At 31.4% G+C, this 23537-nt stretch overlaps 1 protein-coding gene across 1 annotated transcript in view; it reads left to right on the top strand.

Annotated features, from left to right (window-relative positions):
* Prip (aquaporin prip) overlaps window positions 1–23537 on the top strand; it is a 31754-nt gene that overhangs the window by 2046 nt on the left and 6171 nt on the right. Inside the window, exons 2-5 of the mRNA XM_090119844.1 lie at window positions 13908–13999; window positions 14425–14549; window positions 14873–15142; window positions 18165–18329. Coding sequence (XP_089975970.1) covers window positions 13912–13999; window positions 14425–14549; window positions 14873–15142; window positions 18165–18329 — 648 coding nt within the window. The 5' untranslated portion in view covers window positions 13908–13911. The remainder of the gene's footprint in view (window positions 1–13907; window positions 14000–14424; window positions 14550–14872; window positions 15143–18164; window positions 18330–23537) is intronic.

Genomic DNA, 23537 nt, shown 5'->3' with positions numbered 1-23537 from the left:
CAAACACATGTAGATAAAATGTGTGATACCTGTTTTGGTGTTACGAAACAGATTACAGAGCCGATGTACCCGTAACATCTGTGACGATGTAAACAAAGGCATACCTACTCGTCAAAACTGTATCGAATCGTTTCAGTACAAACTACGGCTGGAACAAGTTTTTTATAGTAACAGTCGTTGATATGCCGTAAGTCGTAACGCAGACTAGTTCCGATTCAGAGGATATCTACTATGTTTTGCTTATCCTAGATATTTAAATTCAAATTCAAATTAGAATTGAAATTAATCAATCTTTGAAATCAATCAATGTTTACGTTGTTATCATAATTTAAGAAAATAATAATAGCAGAACTAGTTGAATATTTAATTATATTTGGCTCATTGATTAAGTACATTCTATTTACCCTAGTATTTACTTATCTATCGTTCATCCATTAGTATAAGATACCTACTAATCAGTGAACGACAAGATAAATAGAATGTACATAATCAATGTGCCAAATATAATTTTATCAATATTTCTACATAGAACATAAAAGCTTTTATCATATTTTCATGCCAGCTATCAACTATGAAATCTATATTCTAATGATTACTAAATTAAATAAGGCTTAGTTCTTACGATAATATAACCGATCACAATTCAATGAAACTCAAAATAGTCCTGTTATAACAGTTACAAATATTACCTACTCCTATATTTCCTTAAGTTTTCATTTTGCGTTATTTTTTGAGATATCTCCTTCCTGTGCTTACAAACTTTATCTTTGTTCAAACATCCCTAAATGCTTGCTTTGTGGGAGCACAAAGCAAGCATTATGAAAAAACCGCAGCCAAACTATAAAACTATCAATATTATCAAGCATCTGTCGCATTAAACTTCATTCAGTACCTAACTACGTAATAATAATAAATGTAAAATAATTTGGAAAATCCAAAAGTGCACGCCTCATAATTTTTTTTTAATAAATATTTATTAATTATTATTTTTGTTTATTTAATAACAATTAAACCACATCGAATCAGACCCTGAAAAATGAAAGGGTTCTATTCCTGAGCATACTCAAGCGTAAGAGAAAAAAAAAGACTCGATTAGTAAAGTATTTCGGTCGCTATCGTGTTAACAAGAAAAAGGATCCGCACATACAGACACACGGACGTCCAAGACAGAACTTTTTTAAACTGTTTTTTAACTAGTTTAAATAACAAAAATGACATCAAAAATTTCATGAACGTTAAAAATAGTGTTTTTTCTTAATATGTGTGTGTATGTATTATCTTACAAGTGCAATGTATGATACATAAAGACATTTTAAGTTTGAAAAATCAGATGTTTTGCGCGAAGTGACAGTAGTACCCACCTCAACGCTTCGCTTATGAGGCGTGCAATAAGTAATTGCGTCTTGAAATTAATTAAAAACTAAAATGAAAACCCATAAGCTAGTTTCGAATCTTGCAAAAAAATTGAAACAACTGCACCAGCGAAATGGGTATATTATTTCGCATCGCAACACAAATATAAGGGTTACAATCACCAAAAAGACCTATTTTTTTTTTAATTTCTTGGAAAACTTATATAACCTCACACCTTGCGCACTCAGTTAAAAACATTGATACAGTACATTTTCACTATTTACCATTATAATTATGACTTTTCATTCGTGACTCTAAAACGAGCAATTAAGTAGAATATAAAACGGTCAGAAGCACAATTTAATTATAATGAATGGTGACATCGTAAGCCCGGGCCCGCCCAACCGTGGAACGCAATATGGAAATGAAACGGATATCCGCCAACGGATATTAAGCCGTACTATTACCGTTAGAGCCTTGAACCTGGGGTTTGTTAAAAATATAAACGCGAATTTGTTTCCTTATATCCACAATACGATGAACTCAACTGATTGCCTACTATTTCAGGAATTAATAAGCTTAACCTCAGATAAAATAATAATATAATTCCTATTATTGAAGCTTTGTTCAATCTGTGGTTTTGATTTCTTGTGAACACAGAGGGACTCTATATGAGGATCTTTGCGGTTATTATTCGAAGTGTTGACTATGATACGAATGCCCTAAGCGAATGCCAATCAATAATTGACAAACAACCATTTTTCATATTACATATTATCATATTCTATTAGATTAATACATGAATACGTTAAAGTTTAGTCTTGATAAAAAAACTTTCCGAAAGCTATAATAGCATATTAACGATCATTGATCACTCTCGTTTATGAATATTTTATATTCGATTTCATATTTTGTTTTGAGCTTTTTTCATAACTCCGCCTGATAGGTACTACATATAACTTTCTCAGTTCATTTTTACTATTAACTCACGCTTTTTCAATTCACGTTTCCTAGAATGAAAGCTTTTTATAACAAAGGCATAATTTTAATAAAAATAAATTATGTGAGTTTTCTAAACTAAAGAACGAACTAGAAGATACGAACTTATCGTAGAATAAATTGAATTTTAACATACTGTATGTAAGTAGATACGGTTGAAGATTACAAAAGTTCAAAAGCTCGCCAAGGTTACGATCTCGTTTCTCAAATAGGTATCTACAAATACAAATAAATTTAGTAGATATGGTTTTATAAAAATGATAGGAACGATCGTAAAACTTTTCATACTTCCTACTATTATCGAAATATAAATATTCATGGAATGAAAATAAATCAAAAAAGTATCTGGCACTTGGTAGTGATCTTATTGTACAAAATTATGAACCTCAAAATGACGTCATAAAAAGCCCGCAGGTGCGATCCAATTCAAAGAAATCATTACGTGGGTCTTATTATAATAATCACATGGTACATAATAACGTAACCTAATATGGTAAAAAAAATTCCATTTAGACTTGAGAGATGTAAAACTGAATAATGGAAGAATCTGTGATGACATGATAGATTATTCACAATTCTGATTACTATATATTTAAACAAGTTTTCATAATGATAGATCTGAATTAATAAGGCTAACTTCCCTTCTCCATGACTCATGTTTTATGTAATGGATATCGGGTATTTCTGAAACCTTAACGTTAAATAACGTTTTGCTTTTAAGAATCACGGGAACCACAGAGAAGCCTTGAAGCTCCGAAAAGCTCGTTGAAATCTTATATGGAAACTCGATCGCGTTTCATTTTTTGCATTGACTTTTTATTACAAATACGTACATGAATTTTACGTTTCAATTAACAAATATTAAAGTTCGAGTTATTTATTGCTTGCTTGTTATTGTAAAGTATACTTGAGTATTCCTGATGACCTTAAAACATCCCAGTATAACTTACCACAAAGTAAATAATAGTATATGAGTAATATTATTATTTTCTTCAATTGAATAAATTCTCTGTATTATTAAATGAGGAAACAGGTAACTATATAGTTCGTATAGACTATAGGTACTTATACAGGACCTGTTTTGGACATGACTTGCAAAAAACTTCCAAATTGCTTGTTCGAGTCCTTATATATCACAAATCAATTCGATCATTATGTAACCTGTAAACGAGTAAAAAACCACTCAGTAGGCCCTTTCTGTAATAAATTTAATAACGTATTATTTTTTACTGATTGAATTGCATTGATTGGTCAAATGTTTAATTTAAGAATGTTCAAAGACAGGCGTTTAATATATAGTCAAAGCAAACTTTATACTTATATCAAAAGTTTGAATACCTATATATTTAAATTCGAATCATCCTAGTTTTTGAAGCTTCCACATTCCTACTGACTAGTATTTAAATTATGTATCCAATATGTTAATCTTGAGATAGAGTAGCTCATGGAAAAAGCCATAGAATTTTTGTTGCGGAATTAACTTTTTACGAGCGATGTGCAGAAAGCTGTATCAAATTACCGCTTTCAGACAACATAGGTACGACAAATTAGTTGCATATCGTAATGAATATATTATAGTAATATGTATACCGATAACAACTTACTATCTTACGATTGCCATCGCAGTTTAAGCTGAATAAACAGTCACCTAAGTGATAACATGAACTGAAAACAATTATTAGTTCAAACACACGCAATATGATTGTTAAACCAAACGAGTGTCCATCGCGGTCACGATACAGATTTTTCGCCCTAAAAAAAGTAAGATTTTACAATAATACCTATACCTTTAATTTGTATTTAACATAAGATTAGTGTTTAATTCAGTGTCAGCTCTATTATCGTCAGATTTCTCTACTATTTTTATTGGTCCAAGGCATCTATGAGCTACGCATTAACACATCTTTGAAAATAATTAATAAACAACCTCAATTTAATAAAAATTAAGCTAAATGCGATCTCGATGCATGCAATGTACTTAAAAATAGATATCTAACTGATTGTTATGCATTTCACAAACACGTAAACTAATATGAATACACCGCTCCAGTTACATAACATTAATATGTAATCTGTTGAGGTTAACATACCATAGTAATTGATGTTACCTGCATCCGCCCTCCGAACGTACAACCGACAAAAAATTAATGGAAGTTAACTCGTCCCTTTTCACATTTGTTGGTAAGAGATGTAATCAAAAACACTATTTTTTATTTTGGTTAAAATTACTGAGTCATTGGAGTCCACGGAGCGTAACCCCACAGTTTTTCCTCTCGATTCTCGGTATACAATTACGATCTACGTCGAAGCACGGTTGTACAGCACGACACAGCTCACTCGGCCCTATTACCATGTACCAGCGGAGGGTATCAAAAAACCGAGATAATTACACGCTGCCCGAATTGACGCTGTTTGATGTTCTACCCGTTGTATCCGCCTCGCTACATCTATTCTGATTGTAGCACGTAATATCATTAAATTTTTATGCTGTGTTACAATACATATTATAAAATTTATAATTGCTACACACTGTTAATTTATGTTAATGCAATGTACGTAAAATAAAGTCTGGGAACATAGCACAGTGGAACATTAGTAACATTACATAAGGCAAAAACACAAATGTTATAATAGATATACCTTTTAGAGGGATTAATGATAGGTACTTAATATAACGAGTAGTAGATAATATGAATGGTAAAGAACCTCACTACTTTGCATGCCTTATCACATTAACAAACAAGTATCACATTCAACCACATTCAACTAACCATCAAATATAAATGTTTGGTAATTCTATATAGGTAGGTTGTTATCATTTCTTTTTGCGTAGGTAAACAGAAATTTGATTATTCAGGAGGTAATTAATGACACAATAGGTACTTAACATATTATATATTTTATATGACTCGATGGCTTATCAAAAGTTTTCAATATTAGGAAACAATATACATAATAGACTAAGACGGTAATAAAAAAAGACATCTCCACGACATTAAAATATCATATATTGTAAAGACAAATGAATAATATTGTCCCTGCTAATCAACGGTAAGACATCATAAATGGATAATTATTTTATATTTACTTAATAGCATAATTAGATCATCATTAAGAGTTTCAATGAAAACTGTTAATGTGGAGTTGATTATGTATTTGTTTAGCTTATAAAGAAATCATGAGTAAGAGTTCATATTAAAGCAGAATAATCAATATTTATATAAGGTTGAATTAAAAGAAGCAACATCAGTCATTAAGTGACAACGGTTGTTAATGGTGATTGGTGACTCTATATTATTGTGATATTATATACCCATCGAGTGATAATAGCCAACATACAAAAATATTCAAAGGAAATACAGCAAATAAACAGCGGCCTTTAATATCGTGAGTAACTGCTAACGTATCCACTATTATATATATTATATTATATCTTCAATAATAGTATATTTAATACTGTTATTTTATTATAAATATTTTATGATATGAACTCATTTATGTCTTTCAAATATTCATTTATCTATATTTTAATAGTTAATAACTACTACTCATATAATTGTATAAAAAGTTCGTTTTCTGTGTTCTATTTTACATACATTATCCGATATAACGTACCACAAAAGCCTCAAATAGTACAAAATTAGTCAATGAATATTTAATACAATACATAGAGTCAAATTTAAATAAACCATTAATAATATCCCACGCAGAATTTCCTCCAAAGCTTTTACCAAGCCATAAGCAACTGTCAGTTGGTACCAGTCGCCGCAAAAATCACGTGACACGATGTATTTTAACGATTTATTTTTGTTATGATGTAAATCTTGTGCATGTGCCTATAGAGCTCTAGAATATTGAAGAAAGTCCGCCAAAATTCTTATAACTTGTTAAGTTTATTTTATGATCACATCTTTTGTTAAAAATATTGTATTATTGTACATAAATAACATATTGTTAAAAGAAATTAAAGAGAAGAGAAATTCAACGGAAGATGTCCAGTCTTACTGACATCATAAACTTATAAATGATGTTTGTATGAATTTAAAAAATCCAGTAATGACCTAATTAGTATAATATAGCACCTACTCTTCAAAGCCAAATATTTATAACACCAATACAAAGCTTAGCATTTTGATAAAAAAAAACGTTGACTTTATCTAGACCTTATGATGGACATACGCGACAAGGCTAGATACTGTCCATCGTGTGACAAAAAATTCCATTTACATATGAAATTGTGTCAACCGTATACTTATACTTATATCTATCAAGGCAACCGGGCGCAAATCCCACTAGGGAAGCGATCCATTAGTTCATCGCAAGTGTCCATTACCCACTGTACCGAATTGAATAAACTTGAAAATTGCTACCGTTTACTAAATAATAGATCACTAGAATAGCCTACATCACTTTATAGAGGCACTCTCCCACTTTATATTTATAAATAGGTCTAGTGTCATTTAGAGGTCTCATGGGATCTGTTCTACATATTTGCTAACAACAAACCAATTAGAGGTAGCGCTTTTTCAACGAATGCAATAACTAAGTACATATATCAAATGTTTTTACATACTTTTATTATACAATAATTATTCTTTTTTATACATCTACATATATAAATATTGTATGTTTTGAAAAGCTAGTAGCTTTTGTAGAATCTTCCTCTGAAATAAATTTTAGTCATAACATATTCTTATAATTGTTTTTCTTGGGAATAACATAGGTAGGTATAATGTAACACGAGCACGTCATAACAAGTACTTCCTTTTATTAAAATACACAGCAAAAGGAAGAATACAGCGAATTCCATCAAAGATTATTGATACCGGTAAACAATTATACGCAATTATTTACATATACATACTGACACATAAGTCAAAAGCTCGTACAGATGTAAATGCCAATGTTCTGGGTTGGTAATTAATCTCGTATTTACATAGAACGATGGCAAAACATCTAGATTCATTTTCCATTCGTTAGCAATTATCGCGTGTCGGAGTCATCTGTCATTGTGAATGATAATAATCTATAAACGATTTTTTACAATAAACGATTTTTATACAATTGATTACAAAAGTCGAAGTATTACATTGTACTATACGTCATCGGCACTAACGAGTATGCAGTTGCACGCATTGTTAAGAATCGTGAAGGTTTCAATGCCTCCCATAGGACGTTTTCTATTATAGCTTGCAGTCCCTTGTGTTATATTGTGTTCGAAACACGATTAGCATTTGTAATTAAAGAGGATATAATATGATTCGACCTCTATTTCATAATATGTACTATGAAGTACATTACTCAACCCATTTGCCCCATTACAATAATTAAAATCGTTCCATTTATGTGATGGAACGTGTGATAAAAATTGTTTTAAATGAAATTAAATTAACAATTTAATAAATTTTAAATGACATAGAGTTGTCGCAAATACAGCTATTCCTTTTTAAATAAAGGACGGAAGAAGGTCAGTAGTTCTGTTAATTAGGTGTATAATCTATAATTATAATTACATACTTCTTACTATTATTATACTTACTAGTAAAAGTTTTATAAAGTAAAAAATCGAAATGACCTCTCTTATCGGATTATAAAGACCGGTAAACGTTTACATAATGTGAAAATAAGCCGTGACGGTACAGCGCCAAACACAAAAGGGATTATAAATAAACTCTTTCTTCAAACAATTTGCTTTGTGATAAAAACGTTATTGCTGATAAGAGAATATCGCAAAAATTTTATAAATCTATTAGAAAATTTGAAAATTTGTTACAAATTAGAATAATTTACGAAACACCATTATTATTAACTTTATCTTGAGTACTTTACCGTTTACGGTCATGTAGGTAATCACTAATCTTAGCCACGCCTTTTTATAAAATATTAACTGAAAATAAGTGATTGCACAATATAAATATTTTTTCAATAACGTCTTTCCCACTTACATCAAAGTCAATCGTAGGATACTAAAATTGCATGTTAGCTAATATTATGAAAATTTATTAGATACCTAACAGTCTCACTAACAATTCCCGCCTAGAAGGCCAGCGAATAAATTGCAGTAGCATTCATCCGTCTCAACGTCCGAACTCAATGTACAAGATAACACTTGCATAATAGATATAATAAAGCACGAGAACACATCAAAATAATTTGGAAAATCCAAAAGTGCACGCCTCATAATTTTTTTTTAATAAATATTTATTAATTATTATTTTTGTTTATTTAATAACAATTAAACCACATCGAATCAGACCCTGAAAAATGAAAGGGTTCTATTCCTGAGCATACTCAAGCGTAAGAGAAAAAAATAATTTGGAAAATCCAAAAGTGCACGCCTCATAATTTTTTTTTAATAAATATTTATTAATTATTATTTTTGTTTATTTAATAACAATTAAACCACATCGAATCAGACCCTGAAAAATGAAAGGGTTCTATTCCTGAGCATACTCAAGCGTAAGAGAAAAAAAAAGACTCGATTAGTAAAGTATTTCGGTCGCTATCGTGTTAACAAGAAAAAGGATCCGCACATACAGACACACGGACGTCCAAGACAGAACTTTTTTAAACTGTTTTTTTAACTAGTTTAAATAACAAAAATGACATCAAAAATATCATGAACGTTAAAAATAGTGTTTTTTCTTAATATGTGTGTGTATGTATTATCTTACAAGTGCAATGTATGATACATAAAGACATTTTAAGTTTGAAAAATCAGATGTTTTGCGCGAAGTGACAGTAGTACCCACCTCAACGCTTCGCTTATGAGGCGTGCAAAAGACTCGATTAGTAAAGTATTTCGGTCGCTATCGTGTTAACAAGAAAAAGGATCCGCACATACAGACACACGGACGTCCAAGACAGAACTTTTTTAAACTGTTTTTTAACTAGTTTAAATAACAAAAATGACATCAAAAATATCATGAACGTTAAAAATAGTGTTTTTTCTTAATATGTGTGTGTATGTATTATCTTACAAGTGCAATGTATGATACATAAAGACATTTTAAGTTTGAAAAATCAGATGTTTTGCGCGAAGTGACAGTAGTACCCACCTCAACGCTTCGCTTATGAGGCGTGCAATATAACAAGATCATATACAATTATGGTGATAGCCATTAGGCAATCTGTGTGTAAATTATTTTATAATACAAACTTTTTAGGAAACATAGTAATATGTAATGCCATTTTTAACGACTGTTAAATTGCTATAAAGATAATATTAGGAATGTTATATTCAGAGATAAAGAGCAACAATAGTCATTAAACTTATCCGGTTGGCACAGTTACTCTTCTTACGCACTTGTTCCGAGCTATTCATATATTGCAGCGTCTACATTCATAAAATTAATTCCAATATCTTCATATCATATGACATAATATACTTAGATAGATAAAGAAACAAAATTTTTGGTCAATATTTCTAAGTAAATAAACACTTTATAAACAGTAGTTTAATTCAAAACAAATTATACATCAGTACCGAGAAATGTGAGCAATTTTGGACCGAGAATAACTGAAAGTTATCTTTTGTATGAAAAGATAACAATAATGATAAATTCCTAAAAATTAATGATGGTCTCATTTTAGAAGATAGGACATTTTTATGAATCGAATTCTACTAATTGTTATTCTTGTCATTTTATATTATTATATGATTCATATTTATTCGCAATATTTAAAATAACGGAAAAGGAATTGATACAAATCTAAGAACTTCTTAGAATTCGCCGCGTAAATTCCATACTGCGGGAATCATGTTCGAGGGGAAAAAATATCAGGGTTACAAACTGTCTGCGACGCAGTCTGTTTTTGCATGATTTTTTTACCACGAAACTGTATTTTATCGATACGTCATTGTTCTCTAATGACTGTCTTTTATACCGATAATTTTAAATGAATTTATAATTTTTTTTAATTCACTTAATATGTAGTGAATAAATAAATATGAATCCATCTTTAGATACAATTTTCTATGACTTTTACATAAAGCAGTATGTAATCATTTAAAGGAAATTATTGAAATAAAGTAGGTAAGTACATACTTTATATTTTTTCGAAATATTATTTCTTTAAAACTGCTACCAGAATTACATGCATCGCACGTAAATTGTACGACGGCGAAATATAGAGACAGTTATTTGAGGGACTTACCAAAGTGGATACTGAGTACTAATAGAGGCTTGATTAAAATATTAAACAGGTGATTCACATCAAATAATAATATTTATTTATTTATTATAATATTGATACGTATACATCTTCTTCTTCTTATATATAAAAATGAATCGCAAAATGTGTTGGTAAGCGCATAACTCGAGAACGGCTGAACCGATTTCGATAATTCTTTTTTATTATATTCCTTGAAGTACGAGGATGGTTCTTATGTAGAGAAAACGTAAACATGTACCACGGGCGAAGCCGTGGCGGACCGCTAGTAGTGAGTTAAGCTTTTCAACGTTCAACCATTTGAAACCTTCATCATCATTCATCATGTAAGTTTTTAATAAAATTATTTAATTTTTCATGCCTAGAATCTATAAAGTACCCATTAACGGGACAATAATTTCCCATTGACGTATAAAATCATAAATAAATTAAATTGAAAAAAATGCGACATGTCCATTAGTGAGTTGTTTGTATTGATCTTAGATAAATAAAATATTAATAAATAGCTTTCCTGTAACTAAAATCATGAACTTAGATCTCTGAATGTCAAATCCATATACCCTGACCTTGTCGCTTCCCATAATCACATGATTGATAGTATTTTAATGGAAAATCCTTAAGTCACTCAGGACACAATTTGTATTCCTCACCTTGAATCACACTAATGTCACCCCGATGTGTCCAAATACCACATTAGATATTCATAAATGATTACAGGACAAAGTACGGTTAATTATAGTCGAGCAAACATTTTTTTAAAGCTTAATGCTAGTTGTATTGATATTAACATCGATAATATTGACACGGTTCTACGAGAAGGTTCTGATTGATTTTTCTATCATGACCTATGACTATTATAATGCCGCGGCCGTGTGAACTTGGGAAAATTTATGAGCCAAAACCAGAAAGCTATTGTATCGATACTTTATTTTACATAGTGTAGGAATTTTACCTACTAAAAGTTAAAGTAAGTACATAATAGATAATAGTATCTATTAGTAATTTTCGGAAGGAAATGGGTTTAAATCCATACGTGGAAAATTAGCCGAATAAAGTTCTAGATCACGGAATTTTCACAAACCAAATCTGTATAATACAATTTATAACACAAACATTGTAATTTGATCATAGAGTTAGGAAGAACATACTCGTACGTGAACTACATCTTTACACCTTCGTATGATATGTAAATAACTGATTAGAGACGCGACCAACTTTAACAATTGCAAGGCCAAATAAATCCTTATGTAAAATATATTTATAGTGATAACCTCGTTAAATCAGTGTGCTCTACATTTGCGAAAGTCTGGAATGAAATGCAGAATCTTTGAGTTGCTCGTAAATTATAATTTGGATGCCCCTGAACATATACTAGCAAATTTATGATTATTGTAATGTAAAAACATCGCTCTTTCTTCTAATCTTTGCTTTGATTGATTTCCGATGGAACATTTAAATTTATATAGCGATTTTTAAAGAAACACTAGAAGACTAAGTAAAAATTATATAAAATCTCAACTATCGTAACATCAACCCTAAATTTTGGAATTCACACTTGTACATATTACTTATGTTTTAACTATTCTCAATATTATACCTACCTGTAATACACAATTAAAGTATTTTAGCTTAAATATACCATACATACCTATAGAGCTCATTCCGAAATAATATTTAATTAATATAAACATTTTCCTTAAAGGAATGCATTCCCTTGTGGCTATTTTAAATGCATTTGTCTCCAAGTGTTACTCTTGACCCAGTAACGTTGTTTATACCGCGAATATGTGAAGGCCTTTTATTTTGAAAAGGTCCACAATCATAAAAATTTTCCTTAATTAATTTCGAATAAAATATAAAGCGTAAAATAATCTGTAAGAAGATATTGCAGTACTTTTTGTATGAATGTTAACCTCAGCATATCATACGTCTTAGGTCATGGCTAGCAACATAAGCCGATGTGCATATAAGCTAAAGGACTGAATATGGGTACTCAAATATGGACCTGTGCCAATACCTAGGTCACTTACTTAAGATACACTTATTAAATCGAACATCTAGATTCTAGTTATTTCTTACGGAGCTGTAAAAAGGTTTTCTACCTTCTTTTAAAGAACATAAAGATTTATTTTTTATTCAGCAGGCACTTATGGTTTTTTTCTATATTTTTTAACTTTCTTGAAACCATTTTGTTATAAATACAAGCTTCTGAAGGTTTGACAAGAACGTACTTAGGTAATAAAATAATAATCGTGTTATAAATCTGTCCAGTCTTTATTTTCTTTTTTTTTTTGAAAATTATTGTGTGACGAAATTTAAAAAAAAAATAAATAATGTCACCTTTTAATAAAATAACTGTGACCTCAAAAGTAAATAGTAGCTACTAGCTGGTTGCAATACGTATATTTCGTTCTGTAATTAAATGTATCGTCCCACAAAATAATATGTTTGCGGTAAACCACTATTTATTCTAGTCATTGTAAACAAATGCAAAATCGTACGTGGCCTGCTATGCAGTCACATAATGTAATTCATATATTATTACGATTTCAAATATCGTTACATATCTTTGTTGGTATGTAGGTAAAATATTCATCATTCAAAGAGTACAATAGATAGCTATGTAATGTGTATACTGTAAAGGTTAAAAAATAAAGTAGGCGAAATGCGTAGGTAATTCATTCTAAAAAGTACCAACAAAAACCTATGGGAGTAAGAAAAAAATATATTAGTTGGGTACGCATTCTTATCATTTACTGCTGTTACTCTGAAATCTGAATTGAACTCATTTTTATAGAAGGACTAGGTTTCCGCCAGCGGCTTCGCCCGCGCAGTCAAAGAAAAACACGCATAGTTCCCGTTCCCGTGGGATTTCCGGGATTGCGTCATTTTCCCGGGATAAAAAGTAGCCTATGTCCTTTCTCGGGTATCAAAATATCTCCATACCAAATTTCATGAAAATATTAGTATATTAGGTTTCTCGGTTCCATAATACTCGGGTACCACCAGAAGGACGGTACCCGGACCTTTGGAAGGCTTACGTGGGGACACGGATCCAACAGGCAGAGGTATATTAGTATATTAGTACCTATATATATTAGTATATTAGTATATTTTATAGTATGGATAAATAGTAATTATATAATAACTTCTACTGATGTACTAGATGTGTATTAAAAGTTACATCACATCTAGTTTAATCGCAGATAAACACTTAAACGGCCAGTAATAATGATTTATCGCGATTTAAATCCATGGTAGGTATTTACTTTATAAATCTTTAATGGTTACCACAAACAGTAGCGTATATTAAATAACATCATTTAATACCAACAATGTCATAATAAAGTCCAGAAAAATATCGAGATGTCTTTTTTTTTCAGAACAATGGGAGAACTCGCACACAAACTCGGTTTGGACGAGCTTTCTGGTGGAGCTTTGGGCATCAGCAAAGCATTACTCGCTGAATTCATCGGTAAGATAAATAATATATTTTCCTTGTATTTTTTTATAAAAATAATTATATTTCAAATGCCTATTTACACGAATTAACTATTTTTTTCGGTGACAAAAAGGTTTTGAATTAATAATCTTCTTATATATAAAAATGAATTGCAAAATGTGTTGGTAAGCGCATAACTCGAGAAGGGCTGAACCGATTTCGATAATTCTTTTTTTATTATATTCCTTGAAGTACGAGGATGGTTTTTATGTAGAGAAAACGTAAATATGTACCACGGGCGAAGCCGGGGTGGACCGCTAGTTAACTATAGAATCGACGAAATCATACCTACCACAGAATAGAGGCAAAAATCTTTAGAAAACTTTCTTCGATTATTAATATTCTGAAACACATTTATTTGAAATATAATCAAATTAATTACATTTTTCTTTATTTAGGTAACCTGTTACTGAATCTATTCGGATGTGGTGCGTGCATCAACGTAACACATGGCTCGGAGGCGGCTCCCAACATCGTCCTCATCGCTTTTAGCTTCGGTCTCGCTGTCTTTGCCGCTGTTTCTGTATGTACTTCGATAATTTTGTTTTTAAATTGAATGAAAAGTAACCAAAGGATCTTTAAATGTTTTTGCCAAATTTTATACTTAGCGAATTTGTATAAATATGTAGTTCTTATATTCATAAACACTTCAAAATCTACAATACTTTTCTTTACAGCGCGCGTTTAATTTTATTTTTTGTTTTTCAAATGTAATCAATATTTTTATTCCTTCAATTTCCTTCCTATACTTAACTGATTCATTGCTCTTACTTATTTACGATTAGTAAGAGCAACAAATCAGTTAACCATTACAAAAAAATACTAATTTAGAAATTCTCCCTGCAGGCCATAGGTCACATTTCAGGCGGGCACATAAACCCCGCAGTGACTGCAGGCATGCTATCCACCGGCCGCATCAAGCTAGCTCGTGCTATTCTCTATATCATCGCTCAATGCGCTGGAGCAGCGGCCGGTTCTGGTCTCCTCAAGGCCTTTACCCCGGAGAAAGTGGCGGGAAAACTTGGTGTAACTGGGTTGGGTACAGATGTCACTTCCCTGCAAGGCTTTGGAATTGAGTTCTTTTTGGGCTTCGTGCTCATCTTCGTCGTGTTTGGGGTGAGTGTTGCTAATATTTTTGTAATACATGATGTGATGTAATGAAATGTAATATAATTATAAGTATAGTTAAAAATAATGATCTTACTCTCTTTTTACAATGGTATTAGTAGAATTTTAACGGTAAAAGATAAGGTCATTGGAATTAATTTCATTTTCAATCGAAAGTTGATAAATGGTTCTCTAAAATTCTAAATAGCTATTGTTGTAATATAGCGTAACTTATTACTGAAATAAGCAATGGATAGTACACGATATTGGTAATTTTAGTACAGTGATGAGTATAGGGGCGGGCAAAATGTTTATCTAACGTAAAATATTACCTACTTCCTTCGTTTGAAGAATACCTGGAAAGGTACCTTCTACTATTAGGATATCTTTATAATGTTTCTATCATATAGATGATAATTACAGACACTCATTCTGGTTATTTTTTTTATTAGATACTAACTTTCCGCCCGCGGCTTCGCCCGCGCAGTCAAAGAAAAACCCGCATACTTCCTGTTCCCGTGGGATTTCCGGGATTGCGTCATTTTACCGGGATAAAAAGTAGCCTATGTCCATTCTCGGGTATCAAAATATCTCCATACCAAATTTCATGAAAATTGGTTCAGTAGTTTAGGCGTGATTGAGTAACAGACAGACAGACAGAGTTACTTTCGCATTTATAATATTAGTATGGATTGGTTCTATTGATATTACGGGATTCTCCTAAATTGCAATTATTTTAATTTATATAGTACGATAACGATAGTATCTGACTCGTCTTTAAGTTTTCGTAAAACTTGTTTACAACTGAATAATTGGATAGTCATAAAATGTAATAAAAACTAATTTATCGTAATCAGATTAAGATTTACAACAATAAAATATTGTCTATGATCTAATCGGTATCCGTTGCAAAAATGCTTAGATCGTATCGTTATATACTTACTTAAATGTCACGATTATTCAGCTATAGAATAAAGACACGATTAGCCACAATTGTCTCGCTCAGGATGTTAAATGATTTGTCTAGTACGTGGTTCGCAATAAACATTAGCTTCCGTGACGAACCGTCATTAGTTGGAGCCTTAGTTGTAGCCGGCACTAATCCGAGATTCTCGTTGAAATATTTGTTACACGGCTATCTGTATAATCAACTATATGTAAAAAGTAAGGTTTACAAACAAAACCTTTAAGACTTAAAATAGGTAGTTTTGTTTTTGTAAATACAAATAAGAGTTATAGATGGTTATAGACGTTGATTGAGTAATTTGTGGTTACAGTTAGAGTTTCTAAGGCTTTATACTCTCAGAGATATTCTTTGTGAATGATTGATACTTATATAATAATAGAATGTAACGATGATTGAATGATAGCTCATCTGGTTATTTCTATTGTAATCCAATATGTTGGTTTGAATTGTACAAGCATTAAGTAATTGTGAAAGCAAACCCTGTGACTAATAAGCTTATTATTTTATTTTTAAGCTTTGACATGTCTTTTCAGATGAAAATACTTATTTCATGTACGAGTACGAATACCTTAGCATAAAGTTTTGTTTTTGTACGTCATAACAAACGTATTTTAAAAGGAAAGACTTATTTTATGTAGCTAGATAGTAGATAGTAGATACGTGTACGCAGATCCCTTGTCCAGCATATTTTATAACTAGCCATATCCACTCGTAATAAAGCAAGCATCATAATTGGTTTTATATCACTTAATAGCTCCAATAGCACGTATGTGAACTTGCCGGACGTATAAAATTACCAACAATTATAAGTCAATAATTTTATCCTCGCTCTTCGCACTTATATGGGTATTTTACACCCATATAAGTGCATCAACACATTTTATATATAAAATTTTATGTGCTTTTGAAATAATCGCAATATTATCTACGTATTCTGTGGTAGTAGTACCTAGGTATAATTTTTATATAATTTTGACAAAATTAAACAAGATGGAAGGTATACAATTTTCCAATAGCCCGCAGGCGTGTCGTTTCAAGACAATTATTCAGATAACTAAGTAGCTTTTACTCAAATTGCCTCCATCGATAATGAGGGTGCGTCAAGGCATTCGTCTGGAATCAGACTGACGATCGCGTGCCTCCAGGCATTACTCGAAGAATTTGCATAATCAATAAATAACGCATAGAAACCACAATGCCATTCCTTAAGACACGGGCATTCATCAAAATACTTCACAAAGACCTTGCTTTTGTTAAGGTTTCGGCTTTGTTATACGTTGACATATTCTGTTGACGGAAACATAATATGCCTATTTTACCAAGATTTTACCTATTTATTGCTATGATAATTGCCAAGTTTGGAAATAAACCGCGGGTCAACAGCTGGTTATTTAGCATTCTAAAAATGAATTTAGGTTAAGTAAATATCGGCATAGTTTATTTGTTTAGCAGGAATCATTTCGTTACATTTCAGTGAAAAGACAAATGAATTATTTGCGTGATATAGAAACATTTGTGAAATTTTATTTGTAGAGATGACGCTACCACTTCCGTCATTTATTGTCTTTTTATTATGAATGCTTTATCCTCGTAATATTTTTGTAAAAACAAGCCCCACATTATGGTTATAAAACATTTCTGAATCATTTGATTATTCATAGTTTTTTTAGGATGTTAATCGAAATGAGTATTATCTGTGTAAAAATGATAAAAATACTGAGCTGGTTATTTCAAATTTATTTTATAATGTTTCCATAATGTCATATTTTGCGTGTTTATTTTCTTTTTGTTTGGATTTAATCAGCCTTTATTATAGGAAATTCGATTAATGCAATCAATCAATTCAAATCAATGAATCAATGTAAATCTATTGAGAAAAGAAACTGAGAGATCTCGGAACGAACACATATTATATACCCTTAAATATTTAAAGTAATATTGTTACATTAAGAGTGTTCACACTAACACCATATCCATTGAGGGAGTAGAAAAAAAGGACGGAACAATACTTCCCGTATTTCTGGGGAATATACTATTGTTGGCTAAAGCTCAGCTGGTCCCCAGGTGTGCGACCCCAACAAGCCCGACAGCAAGGCCACGGCGCCCCTCGCTATCGGCCTCACAGTGACATTGGGACACCTTCTAGCTGTGGACTATACGGGATCCGCTATGAACCCCGCAAGGTCATTCGGTTCTGCGCTCGTTGCTAATGAATGGGCTGATCATTGGGTAAGAGATTTTGTTATATGTATTTGTTTATTTTAAGTTTATTGTGTTTTATGTTGTGACTTTTCTGCACTACATTAGCTATATGAACCCTGCTCCTTCGATTTGGCGTTGGTAGGTAATTAAGTAGTAGTAGTAGTAGTAGTAGTGTAGTAGGTAAGTAATAAGATTATGCATGTTTATGTTTCTTGTGTTTTTTTGTGACTATTTTAGCAGAGATGCCTTAGAGGCTTAGATTTAGTTCGTTTTGATAAAGGATTTCCAGCAACCCTATACTTGACATTAGGATAAGATTGCTGAGATTGTTTACAAACAACTTCTGAACCGGTCTGAATGATTTCAAAAGATTCATATTAGGTACCTATAGGGGCTTTATGTTGTTCATCGGTCCGAATTGTGGTGCAAAACTGGTTTTGCCAGATCCATTCAAGTTAATTGTAAGAATTAAAGGGGTTATCTTTTCGATCTTTTTTGTATTTGATAACGCGTAAATTAATTTATAACCCAATTATTTAATATCCGTTATATTTTAAGCAGTAAATTTCATTTCTTATATGATAATACTACTCACGTTGAAGATTCAGCACGTAAACTTTACAACCATATAATTTATATTAAACATGATTTCATTGCACAACAATGTAATCGTAATACAAAACACCAATTGACAGTACATACGCGTTCAGAAAGCGCATGATTAATTTATTATTTAACGGTATTTGAATAATCTTTGCTAATTATTATTTCCACCGTGGCCCTTTTATGGCCTTGGTGTAATCAACTTTCATGATTCGCTAACTTCCTCATTCCAATTAGTGAATAACTAAAATATAACACTAATCTTTGTATTTCTTAGAAGTAAATAGGTAGCTGGTAGAATATATAATTATATGTTCAACTAAGTCATACCGTAAATATAAGTAAAGTCACGCTTAGGTAGGTAGGTACGTCTCGATATTTGGTACTGCTCCAATGCATAATTTAATCATCATAATTCTAGTAACGTAGATATATTTTATATTTAACACTGTATTTAACCCGTTAGTCTTATATTTACATACAATGCTCATAAATGTAGATGTGCTGGTAGATTTGGCATCATATCAAAGCGAATTTAACATATTTTATTTTGTTTATGTATTAATTCTTGTTATTCTTGATGTTTTTTCACGATTCTTTAGTGTGTTAAATATTATTGTTTAAGAGAATGACCTTGTTCCGTCTCGGATGTTGGTCTTAGATTCAAGTTCTAGATTGCTGTAAAAGAATTTGTTAAAATCTCGTTTTTATTTAAAACATGAGAATGATGGCGGTTAGGATAACTTTTGATAACTAAAAATGTCATTTTATTTATAAAGTCGTAAAGATCCTATTTATAAAGGTTTTATCCATTACAGTATATTATGTTTTTTTAGCTTACTTTAGATTATCTTTACGCAGTTCCTATTAAAATTAACGCAAGCCTAACAATTTAAATATTTTTGAGTAACTTTTTTATAATACAACTTTTTACTATAGCTGTGATATCATCTATTAAAGTTGTAGAGAACCACTCTATAATAATACGCGTAAGCTCCATTTATAGGCACTTATGTCATTATATTCATTATTCTATATAGCTACGCCTATTATGTGGGTTGAAGCGTAACATACTTAGCTTGAGAAAAAGTTATACTTGACTTTTATGAAAAGGAAAGTCTTTTATGGGTTTGTTCTTTGTTGGTGTTAAATAGGATCTGAAACTACTTGAGTACTAGACCAATTTTGAAATAACGTCACAACCAGAAACCCAGATTATACGCATGGGCGTAGCCACGGTGGGGCAGGGTGGGGCACTTGCCCCACCCTGGCTCTGACCTAAGGTACTACGTGACCAAGCCAACTAGACCCTTTTCAACTGTGACGTCACCCGCCCATGTCTCGGGTACAGATAGCAAAAAAAATATATTAATAATATCACTGTTCGCTCTCCGCTATGAATAGTCTTATTTTTCCCCATTTCGAGGGCTGTCTATGAATAACAATACAGTAAAAACTTAAACAAATAACAACAAAAAACTTAACAGTCAACAACAAGCTTTAACGATTAATAATAAAAAGTACAGAAATAACTAGCGATGCGAAACGTACGAATACGTCGATGCTGCGAACCGTACTAAGACGAACGCGGTACCTGAGGCGGTAAGCGGGCGGGGAGGCCGCATTCCACCCGAGCGTCTAGTTGGCTTGGTCGAATAATACCTAACCAAATCTAAACAACGTAATTATCTAGGTACTGACTACAAAACTTAATATCCGTTAAAAAATTCTCACTCGAAAGTTGTCAGGCGACACAAAAAAATACGATCTAAACAAAAAGCTTGCGCTTCTATGTTACATGATTTAAACCAATTTTGGTGCCAGAAAAAGTAGTGTAGTACTGTTACCCCATTCAAAGCTGTTTTTATTTAGCCAAAATCGCACTAAATTTCCCATCCAATTTCACTTTTGTTTTAGGATAAGTTACTGACCATAAAAGCACAAAACGCTGACAGATCCAGGTGGAGCTACGCTCGCAATCTTACAAAAAAGTTTTTGGCCGATATCTCGGAAACTATCCATTTTAAGGCAAAAAATATTTGGAATTTTTTGTAGATAGTAAAATTTTACATCTTTTATACCTTGTAAACTTTTGTAAAACTTTCCGTTTACGATTTATGAGTGATTTATGACCTATTTAATGAGCCGGTTAATCATTTTTGGCAAGTAACTCTTTAAATATTGGATTAATCAATGAAATGCATAGGCATCAATATATTATACTGTATATGCATTATCCATTTATTAAGATTACTTTATTTGAAACTTTTTTTCTAATGCTTTTTGAGATATTTAACGTTTGGCGATAAATAGTACAAGGTTACCTATGTATGTTTCGTTTAACTAAATAATATTGAGTAGTTATTTTATATTCGGATGCAAGAATAAAATTAAGGAAAATATTTAAAAAAATCTATTATAATTTTTCTAGAAGTAAAAAAAAAATCAAAAATTTTGCCGTTTCAGAAACGGTGAAAATACACTTGCATTGGAAATTTCTTCTTCGTTTTTATTACATCCGTAAAAAACTTTTGGCCTGCCACGTTACCCGCCGAGCGGCGGCATTTCTACATTATACGTGGAACAACTCAAAAAATATGGGCACTAGAAAAAAAAATTCAAACAAAACTTGTAGACAATAAAGTGACCTAAAAACCATCGAGATATATGTACACTAGAGAGGCGATCGCTACTACACTCTCTTTAACACGAGCTAGAGGTAAGAATCACAAGTCTCTTTAGTCTGTGCCGGACTGTGCCCCCCGCTTGCCGCGTCAACACGTGTTATTGCTCTGTTCAAAATGCCTTCGTGTGTGCTAAGATATTGTTTTAACAGTTCCCATAATACAAACAAAGCCCGAGGAGTGACTTTTCACCAGTAAGTTTCCTTATTATGAGTAAGTCATGCATTTTACTAATATTGTTATCATTTTGCGAAAAATCACCACGCGTTCTGCGTTTCGCGCCATTTTTCATAGACTAACAGCACAGACGTGACACTATCGATGAGTCTGTTAAAAAAATGTAACTGGATTTTTTAACTATGTATATACAATATATACTAGGAAAGATTACCGTGGTGTAGTACCTAAATATTTATACTTTTACCCGACTACGCAAAGTAAAACGGTAGGTTATATTAAGTAATATTTATTTATTTGTCTATTTTTATTTATTAAAAAAAGGTTCATCAACAGTTGTTCCAATAGGATTTATAAATTATTATGCACAACAATTGACAACATTTCAAAATTTTAAGCTACTTATTTTTTTATTTTAATGAAAACTAGATCAAAAATTATTATACACGTATTTTTTGCTTTTTCTAAATATGGAAGTTTTCATTCATCTTTTTGAGTTTTAAAATCATCTCATTCTAAAATGTCGTAAGCGCCAAATGACGTCATACATACGGAGGAATACATTTTTTCCTTTGCCACATACCTAGTTTAAATTAAAAAAAAAATCTTGACAGTTGACATTTTGGCACATTTGTCACTTTGATTCGTCAAGCTTTGTAAATATTGTTATTTGTTAATTGCTGATCCAAATTTTAAACAAAAGAAACTTATTCACAAGTACTGATGATGATGACTTTATGCAGGATTTGTTAAGGGTTGCTGAAAATTTCTGGGAAACAAATATACTATCCCAAAAATGTTGGAAAGTGTTAAATAAATACAACTTTTAGTAAGTAAACAAAGTCAAGTTTTATTTCAAGAAAATTATGAACACTATAGGCACTATTTGTATAATATAAATGAATTAGTCCAACTCCAATCAAATAAACATCACGCTAATGAGATTTAATTAGAAAACCAAAACACAATAACACGATTTAAAAGTTTGTTTACATGAATAATTCACAAAAATGACATTAATATGAAATTTGACACATGCCATACCCTGTAAATGTCAGTGATAGTTTTTTTTTTAACTTTTTTTTAAATTAGGCTAAGGCGCATTTTTATTCCTCCGTATGTATGACGTCATCATCACATTTATCGTTTTTATTTAATTTCTCTTAAAATATGCGATTAAAAAATGAAATAATTTTTTTTCTGTAATCGCAAGAGCTAAATAAAGAAACAGTTTTTTTCTTTCATGGCCTTATAAAAAATGAAATGTTGTCAATTACAAATAAACACAACATTCACAGAAACTAATACAGTAAAAGTTCCTTAATCGCGCTTCCTTTATTCGTGTTTTCACTATTCGCGGATTAAAAAAATGCGACCCAATTTCTATATTTGCGAGTAAATTTTTTTTTTTATTCGCGGATATAATAAGTACATACTACATACATAATAATAAAATTATTCCAATAGGTATCTTACCCAATATCCTTGTCAAATGGACTAATAAGAAAGTAAAATAGATCTTATTACAAGTTTGCCTAAAGTATGTTATGTTCTTAAATGATATCGCCGAGGCCTCTGACACAAGCCGCCTTTGTCGCAAGCCGCCTCTGCGGCGATTGATGTTTTTGAGAATGTAAATAAACAGAATGGAAGAAACCTTATAACTCAATAAATAAAGTATATTTTTAAATGTAGTTCCGTTTATGGGTCATTTTCAAAATATTTGTACGTCACGAAATTGTCAGTAAACTGTTTCGTTAGGAAATGTCAG

This window comes from Colias eurytheme, chromosome 3, assembly GCF_061535395.1.
Source record: "Colias eurytheme isolate Ceu_HAF_F1 chromosome 3, ilColEury1 Martin Lab GWU primary, whole genome shotgun sequence".
Taxonomy (NCBI): domain Eukaryota; kingdom Metazoa; phylum Arthropoda; class Insecta; order Lepidoptera; family Pieridae; genus Colias; species Colias eurytheme.
Note: the sequence above shows the minus strand (reverse complement) of the source record. Positions and strands in the feature narration are given on the sequence as shown.